Source organism: Zea mays, chromosome 6 (genome assembly GCF_902167145.1).
Source record: "Zea mays cultivar B73 chromosome 6, Zm-B73-REFERENCE-NAM-5.0, whole genome shotgun sequence".
Classification (NCBI taxonomy): Eukaryota; Viridiplantae; Streptophyta; class Magnoliopsida; order Poales; family Poaceae; genus Zea; species Zea mays.
In genome coordinates, this window is record NC_050101.1 from 170,864,688 (window position 1) to 170,874,174 (window position 9,487).

Genomic DNA, 9,487 nt, shown 5'->3' on the forward strand with positions numbered 1-9,487 from the left:
ATGGGCTAATACCGAAACTGCCCTTAGGGGGTACACAGGTTATATATATGTACCCATAACCATCATAATAAAGATAGACAGAAAGAGCTTCCATCCACTGTGTCTCTTGTTCCTCTCTGTGTTGGGTTGCTGGGAAGGGAGCGGGCTTCTACAACTTCTTACGTCCCTACTGCTGTTGGGAGGGTTCGGAGTCCAGATCGGGGATCTGCGACAACTACGTTATTCAACACGTCATCAGCACTGCTCTACCCCGACTCGTGGATCCGATCGGCACCGACTCTCCATCACGCCGGCAGGTCCTCTGGCCTTGCCGAACTGTCCTACGCGACAGGCTTCGCTTCCGTTCATCGACACAAGAAAAGCAGTATGAAGTAGATCTGTAATTTACTATCTACCGTGGAAAAAGAGTAGTAATGCTATGCCACCATCTTGTCGCAAGCTTGTGCTTCTCATCGTCATAGACTACGCAGTCACCGGCTCTCGCGCTATGCCTCGCATGGACTATCCCGCTGGTGGCCATGCACACGCCGCGCCACACAAATTCGCTCCGCCCATCGGCGAAGCTCATGCTCGATACATGATGGCCCTGCTGGCCACACGTTGTGTGATCCGCCGCCGTCGCGAGGCCTGGAGCCGCACCTTCATGGCATTGAGGCCTGAATTAGCGGCACTGCCACCGCCCATACTGCCCATATCCGTGATCCTTTTTTCTAGGATCTGCATGATTAGTTGCCACCTTTCTCGCGCGAGATGCGGTTCGTCTGTGGCTGCATGCCGCATATGCTCATGGTCCATGCATGCCTCGTCCATGCACGAATCTATTTTTGAGTGCACTCAGAAAAATCTCGCATGGTGCATGGCCGCATGCATGCATATGGCGGTTGACGTTCTTTTAGGAAAAAAAAGGAAAGATAGCCCCCCGCATATTCCTGTGGCATGCAACATTTTCTGATCGGGGCCGTTGCGATTGTGACCTGCATGTCGTCCGTCCTAGGATCCCTGTGAGTGCATGCAGCAGCACCAGGAGGCAGCGTTGAACTGACTGCTGGAGCTGGGAAATATATTGGCCGACATTCGTTTCAGTCTCAAGTCTCAACAGCAGCTGGCGGCCCACCAAAAAGACATGGATCATGTACCGGCTGACGTCCCGCAAAAGGCCCATGAGCTGAAACAGTAACCTACATATTAATCCCTTGCACCAATTTTGTGATCTTCTGTGATGAAAAATCCCTTGTGATTGCCCCCTATTAACCAGCCTGAGTTTTTGGATTTAGTTACGTATGAGTTTTGCAAGGTGGCTAGCTGCATTATTTATTTTGTGTTTCCTGTTGAAAATAATAAAAATGCATGCTTATGATTTTTTTATATATACGTTCCGTACATCATTTTATTCTATTTTATTTATATATAAATAGAATAATGCACGTATAACCATTTAAATTTATGTTATGGATAATTGGCACGCCTAATTAACCTGGAGTTAATTTTGCGTGACATGTTATGGCTGAAGGCAGCAAGACTGACTACGCAGAGCTTGCCCTAGCAGAGGCAAAGACAAAGGCAAAAGCAACCCCCAGCAGGGCGATGCAAGTGCCTTAAAGCATGGTGGCGAAATATGTTTCAGGTGCGGGTCTCAGCAGCACTTGTCCCGTACATGCACCACTAAAAAATAACTGATTGACATATATCAGGAATGAAAGAAACGCCAGAACTCAGAGGCTCACTTTATCCAGGCGCCTGTAGACGCCACAACTGGAGAGCACCTTGAGTTGCCTCAGCCTGCTGCACAATTTGAGCATGCTGCCATAAATGTCGATGCCACAGCTAAGAACGGTACTCCGTTAGGCAAAGTCGACTTCGATTTCGATACTGATGATCTCCCGTAGTCGATCACGTTATCAGTCATTAGCTCCACATTTATTTCCATAGCAATTTTATTTCTAGAAGAACATTTATTTGGTTATGATGTAATAAATGCTCCTGCTGAGCCCATACTATTTGGTTGATTGAGATTAATTGCTTTGCAATTTTATTTATTCCTCATTCATGGTTTAATTGTTCTTGCTCTATTATATGTTGTCATCATGAATGATGAACTAAATCAATATTATATATTATTTATATAGAACAAGACTTACTTCCCACGATGGAGGAAAACGATGAACCATGCCTGATTGATAGCGCAGCCACAAATTCGATTCTTAGAGAGACGAAATATTTTCAGACACTCCTGAAGAGGACTGAGAATATCACTACAATTGTCGGCAACAATGGCCGCATTGTAGGCTCCGGTCGAGCCATTGTTGTCCTCCCTAACGGTACTAGGATCTTTATTGAAGAAGCATTCCTATACCCAGGAGCAACTCGTACTCTCCTCACGTTCAAAGATATCCGTCGTAGCGGCTATCACGTTACAACTGCATGTGTGGGTGGTGCTGAATACCTCCATATCACATCAACAAACGAATGTGAAACAAAAGTGGTAGAGAAAGCGCAAGGCACCTCCTCTGGGTTGTATTACTCAAGAATTAAACCACCCCCTGAATTTGTTGCGATGTCTACTATATTTAAGAATCCTGAGTCTTTTCGAGTATGGCATGAAAGACTAGGACACCCTGGATTAAGAATGATGCGGAACATCATAACTAGCTCTATTGGCCATGGCATGAAAACCACACAAATTCCTAAAGACTTCCTATGCGTCTCTTGTGCTAAAGGAAAACTGATAACTAAGCCCTCTTACCTGAAAGTAAAGGCTGAGTCCCCGAATTTCCTGCAGAGACTTCAGGGTGATATCTGTGGTCCAATCAACCCCCTATCAGGGCCCTTCAGATATTTTATGGTTCTTATAGATGCTTCTACTAAGTGGAGCCACGTGTGCCTGTTGTCCACGCGGAACCACGCATTTGCAAAATTTATTGCCCAAATTATCCGTTTGCGTGCGAGCTTCCCGGAGAACCGCATTCAGTCAATCAGGATGGATAATGCTGGAGAGTTTACCTCAAAGGCCTTTAATGACTATTGTCTTGCTTTGGGCATAAATGTAGAGCATTCTGTACCGCATGTCCATACACAGAATGGACTTGCTGAGTCCTTAATTAAAAGAATAAAATTCATAGCCAGGCCACTTCTACAAGATAGCGAACTCCCGACCAGTTGTTGGGGACACGCAGTTTTGCACGCTGCGGCCTTAATCCAATATAGACCATCTGCTTACCACTCTGCTTCTCCCCACCAGTTAACGCGTGGTCAACAACCAGTGGTTTCCCATCTGCGAAAATTCGGCTGTGGTGTATACGTGCCGATATCACCACCCCAGCGTACATCTATGGGACCTCACCGGAAGTTGGGGATCTATGTTGGTTATGAATCTCTGTCCATAATCAAATATTTAGAGCCTAGAACTGGGGATTTGTTCACGGCTCGGTACACTGATAGCATCTTCGATGAAGAGCATTTCCCGGCATTAGGGGGAGGATTGTACCTTAATAACAAAGAATGCCGAGAAATAGAATGGAGTGCTAGTAGCATCCAATCGCTTGACCCACGCACTAGATAAACCGAACTTGAAGTTCAACGAATAATACACCTGCAAAACTTAGCAAATAATCTGCCAGATGCCTTTACTGATATAAGAGGAGTGTCGAAGTCGCATATTCCTGCGGCAAATGCACCGGAGAGAGTGGAGATACCTCTGTAGGGTATGGACTCTACTCGTACTCCCCATCCTAGGAAAAGGGGGAGAAAACCGGATGATTCAGTATCAGCTAAGCGGGGACGCCTGCACCAGCAAGTTACTGAAGATAATGCAACACGCTTCCTTTCAGATGTTCCAGCAGTAACACACCTTGAAGTTGAACGTCCTAGTGCAAATGTGCGCACAAATAAAAGCACAAGGACTTTGGAACAACCGGTTTCAATTAACTTGGGAAATCACAAAGAACCGGATGATTCAGTTGAAGAAATTGCCATAAACTATGTTGAGACGGGAGAGTTATATAACCGAAAGACTACAGTTGTCGACATTGATTTCGTCTCTATGATCGCTGTTGTGATTGCTGAGGATCCTGAACCAAAGTCCATGGCAGAGTGCCAGAAGCGCTCAGATTGGGTCAAATGGAAAGAAGCAATAGAGACGGAATTGCTCTCGCTTTCAAAGAGGCAAGTATTTGGGCCTGTCGCCCGCACGCCCCCCAATGTTACCCCAGTCGGGTTCAAATGGGTGTTCGTCCGAAAGAGGGACGCGAACAACGTGGTGGTGAGATACAAAGCGAGACTTGTAGCACAAGGGTTCACGCAGAGACCCGGCATCGATTACGATGAAACTTACTCCCCGGTAATGAGTGGCACAACGTTCCGATATTTGATATCACTGGCAGCAGGTTTAAACTTAAAAATGCAGATGATGGACGTAGTGACCGCATACTTGTATGGGTCATTGGATTCGGAAATCTATATGAAGGTCTCGGATGGGCTGAGAGTTCCGGATGCCAAGTCAAATCGCAACATGTACAGCGTTAGGTTGCAGAGGGCGCTGTATGGGCTTAAACAATCTGGGCGGATGTGGTACAATCGGCTCAGCGAATTCCTCCTGAAGAAGGGATACTTAAATAATCCAGATTCTCCTTGCGTATTCATTAGAAAATCCTAAAAGGGTTTTTGCATAGTTTCGGTCTATGTTGATGACTTGAATATCATTGGATATGCTGAGGATATTGAGGAGGCCAGCGCCTACCTCAAGACAGAGTTTGAAATGAAAGACTTGGGAGAAACCAAGTTTTGCTTGGGCCTACAGATCGAGCATCTCCCAGAAGGAATATTTGTACACCAGTCGACCTATTGTAAAAAGGTCCTTGAGAGATTTAATATGATTAAAGCTCACCCTTTAAAGACCCCGATGGTCGTGAGATCCCTTGAAATGGATATCGACCCATTTAGACCAAAGAGTGATGATGAGAAATCGTTGGGACCTGAAGTTCCTTACCTTAGCGCTATTGGAGCACTGATGTACCTTGCGAATTGCACCAGGCCTGATATTGCATTCGCGGTAAATCTACTAGCTAGATACAGTGCAGACCCAACCAGAAGACATTGGGTAGGTGTTAAGACTATACTTAGATACCTCAAAGGCACTCAAGATCTTGGCCTGTTTTTTCCAAAGAATCAGGACCAGACTATGGTGGGCTATGCTGATGCTGGATATCAGTCAGATCCCCATAATGGTATATCTCAGACTGGCTTTGTATTTCTATGTGGTGGCACTGCTGTATCCTGGAGATCGTGCAAACAGACATTAGTAACGACGTCTACTAACCACTCAGAAATAATCTCACTATATGAAGCCGCACGAGAATGTGCTTGGCTACGACGGATGACTAACTACATCCAGAAGTCATGTGGTTATAACACCGCAAATACCCCCACCATTATCTATGAAGATAATGTTGCATGTGTTGCACAAATGAAAACGGGCTATATTAAGAGCAATATGACTAAGCATATCTGTCCTAAGTATTTTTATCCTCATGAACTCCAGAACGAGGGTGAGGTAAAAATCCTGCAAGTCAAGTCTTGTGATAATCTGGCTGATTTATTCACTAAATCCTTACCTGCAGTCACATTCAGAAAATGTGTACGAGGTATAGGGATGAGGCATTTGAGAGACCTGCGGGGTTCAGGGGGAGATCACCTCTGAATTTTAGCCCTTACAATTCGACCTGAAGATCGTATATTATACACCTTGAAGGTTATAGTTGTCCTGAAGACACCCGTTGTACTCTTTTTCCCATTGTGAGTTTTTCTGAAGTTTCTCACAGATGGTTTTTAACGAGGCAACAAGTGCAATACATCGAGTGGCACTATGCTCTCTTTCTCCATTTTTTCCCACTGGGTTTTTTCGGAGTTTTGATGAGACATAAGTCGTCACGGTATTCGCCCAAGGGGGAGTGTTGAGAAACCCTAAAAGGGGTTTAATGGGCTAATACCGAAACTGCCCTTAGGGGGTACACAGGTTATATATATGTACCCATACCCATCATAATAAAGATAGACAGAAAGAGCTTCCATCCACTGTGTCTCTTGTTCCTCTCTGTGTTGGGTTGCTGGGAAGGAAGCGGACTTCTACAACTTCTTACGTCCCTACTGCTGTTGGGAGGGTTCGGAGTCCAGATCGGGGATCTGCGACAACTACGTTATTCAACAATCTCTGTGGTTATCTTTGTGGCGCTCATGAGTGACAATACAGTTAGTGATCATGGAACACGGTCTTGTGTTGTGTCTCCCCTTCTAGAGGCTAGAGCGAGGCTACGGCCCAATCCGAAGCCCATCGAGCCGTAGGCAGCAACCTAGCACTAGGCCACTAGCAGAGACTGCCAGCTAGGACTGGGCATAAAACCCGAGCCCGAAGCCCATTACCCAAAATACCCGAACCCGTGCCCGTTTAGCCCGAGACCCGTTACCCGAACAGCTCAAACGGGCAATAAAACTGGATACCCGAACTAAGTTCGGGCCTAATCGTGTATTAACCCACGGTACCCGAAGTACCCATTGTACCCGAAATTAGCTAGCACGCGCTAGGCCGAGCGTTAGCCGCTAGCCCAACAGCGACACAGCCCATGGGCTAATCCCTTTCTTGCACTCCGGCTATCCCAGTATCCCTGACGCGGCACCAGCAGCAGCTAGGCTACGGCGGCGCCACCCCCTCGGCTATTGCCAGTTTGCCGCTGCAAGTCTACAACTTCAAGTCTTCTCAGGCGGCGTCCTCCCAGTCCCAGGCGGCTGCAGGCGCACTGCGGCACCGCACAGTCGCGCACCAGCCAGTCCAACACAGCAGGTGGCACGCGCGCAGCCACCAGCCAGCCAGGCGGGCTAGCCGGCGGCCAGCCACGAAGGTACGTATTCTTAAATCTTGCTTTGCTTGTATCTGTAGATTATTATTAGGTAGTAGTGTAAGTGTGTAACATTAGTATTTTGTGATTTTATTGTCATATAGATGCTAGAAATTAAGAAACACACAGATATAGAGGTTGAATCAGGTTGAGAATTAATAATAGCGGGTACCCGAATTTTACCCAAACCCAAACCCGAAATTGCGGGTACCCGAAATTGCGGGTACCCGAAATTTTGGGTACGGGTACGGATTCAACTGTTGGAAACCCGAAATATAAAAAATCCGAAAAGCCCGACCCGAAATTTCGAGTAAACCCGAACGCCGAGTCCTACATCATCGCACCAGCCCACCTGTCCCGTGCTCGGCAAATATACACTGCGCCCGTCCGCCTCCGCAATCGACAACGAACCACTGGGCACCGGCCGCGGCTCGCAAGTGGCCTGCGTTCCTCTTCCACGCTCCGCCCACCCGTCCCGGGGCCCGCCGCAACCCGATCCCTCCCCGCGCCCAACGATGCCGGCCGGCCAGCCGCACGCGCACGAAGCCGCTGCCGCCGCCTGCGTCGGCAGCGGCGCGAACCACTCCAACCACCGAGTGCCGGCGCACTCGCCACCGCCGCTCCCCGCGGAGGTGGTGCCGGCGTACCCGCCCCCGGAGTCGGAGGACGACGAGACCTGGGTGTGGACGCAGATCAAGGCGGAGGCCCGCCGCGACGCGGACGCGGAGCCGGCGCTCGCCTCCTTCCTCTACGCCACCGTGTTGTCCCACCCGTCCCTGCCCCGCTCCCTCTCCTTCCACCTCGCCAACAAGCTCTGCTCCTCCACGCTCCTCTCCACGCTCCTCTACGACCTCTTCCTCGCCACGCTCACCGCGCACCCCTCTCTCCGCGCCGCCGTCGTCGCCGACCTCCTCGCGGCCCACTCCCGCGACCCCGCCTGCGTCGGCTTCTCCCACTGCCTCCTCAACTACAAGGGCTTCCTCGCCATCCAGGCCCACCGCGTCGCGCACGTGCTCTGGGCGCAGCAGCGACGGCCCCTCGCGCTCGCGCTCCAGTCCCGCGTCGCCGACGTCTTCGCCGTTGACATCCACCCCGCCGCCGTCGTCGGGAAGGGAATCCTCCTCGACCACGCCACCGGCGTCGTCATCGGTGAGACGGCCGTCGTCGGCGACAACGTCTCCATCCTCCACCACGTCACCTTGGGCGGGACCGGGAAGGCGGTGGGTGACCGGCACCCCAAGATTGGGGATGGCGTGCTGATTGGAGCAGGGGCCACCATTCTTGGTAACGTGAAAATTGGTGCCGGGGCTAAGATTGGAGCCGGATCCGTGGTGCTGATAGATGTGCCGGCGAGGAGCACGGCGGTTGGGAACCCTGCCAGGCTGATTGGTGGGAAGAAGGCCGAGGGTGCGAATGAGGAGGACATGCCAGGGGAGTCCATGGATCACACGTCCTTCATACGTCAATGGTCGGACTACACCATTTGAGAGCGGTTATCCAAGGTCTATTGCTCTTCTTTTGTATCACTAGTAATGGTGATGTACCAAATACCGAGTACTTGCTCTTTGTTGTGTGCTATGGTTTGTGTATTGTACTTAGAAGCCTAGTGGTGTTTATGATCATTGTCAGCTGAGTGTGCCATGCCTGAATACTGGTAAATTTCGATTGATGGATGGACAAATCTGTATGAGAGTTGGTTGGAATTTGTCACATTCCTTATGAAACAAATTCTGAGGACAGAATGAAGCGTGTAAAGCGATTATCTTATCTGATGCAGTTTTTGTTATTTGATATTATGCCATTTATTCTCTGAAGAGACTTATTAATCTTAGAATAGCCTCTCATCAAGTTTGTTTTGCATGTCCACTCTGTAAATAAGTACAAAGTTGGTTGGAATTTGTCACAGTCCTGAACCAAGCTCCAAGGACAGAATTAAGCATGTAAATTGATATATTATATATTGCAGTTTTTGTTATTTGATGTCATGCTATTTATTCTCTGATACTGTGGTTTTGTTAATTGAATAATTGAATGTGGTGCATTGTCCCATCTAGAAGATACTAGATCTTAGAATAACCTTCCATTGAGTTTATTTTGCATGCCTACTTTATAGATAAGTATGCTTTACTGCCACAAACTTGTTATGAAACGTAGTCCTGGAGTATTTTCGTTAGTAACTATTATCTGGAAAAAAATATGTCTAGAGGTGATGCATGTCTGTATGATATATTCTGTTTCGTTGGAACACTTAGGGTGTGGATACAAGGGCTAATTATTAGCTAGCTATTTTTAAGCCCAAATTAGTTCTAGTGCATTCAAACAAGAGAGTTAGTAGATGAGATAATTTTTAGCCAAGTCTTCAACTAGTTATTATACAACTAGCTAGCCAACCACAGCTAATTTGGGTTATATTTTAGCCTCACCTAGGAACAAACAGGCCCTTAAAATTGCTGCTGCTCTGTTCAGGAAGAAAACTAATGTTAGTGTATTATATAAACAAGTTTTCGCTGTTCGTGATGGATGCGGCTTTAGTTCATTCTCATCAACTTTCACATGTTTTCTTATTCATTCATTTCTGGAAGGACACAGATTCACCATCG

The 9,487-nt window shown here is 47.9% G+C and overlaps 1 protein-coding gene across 1 annotated transcript; it reads left to right on the forward strand.

The window, feature by feature from the left end:
- Positions 1-7,250: 7,250 nt before the first annotated feature.
- On the forward strand, positions 7,251-8,677 carry LOC542499 (serine acetyltransferase 3). The gene has a single exon (NM_001112049.2). The coding sequence runs from the start codon at positions 7,403-7,405 to the stop codon at positions 8,372-8,374; it is 972 nt and encodes a 323-aa protein (NP_001105519.2). The 5' UTR covers positions 7,251-7,402; the 3' UTR covers positions 8,375-8,677.
- The last annotated feature ends 810 nt before the right edge of the window (positions 8,678-9,487 follow it).

Coding starts and splice junctions, on each gene's coding strand:
- LOC542499 (NM_001112049.2), top strand. CDS start 7,403: ATGCCGGCCGGCCAGCCGCACGCGCACGAAGCCGCTGCCGCCGCCTGC.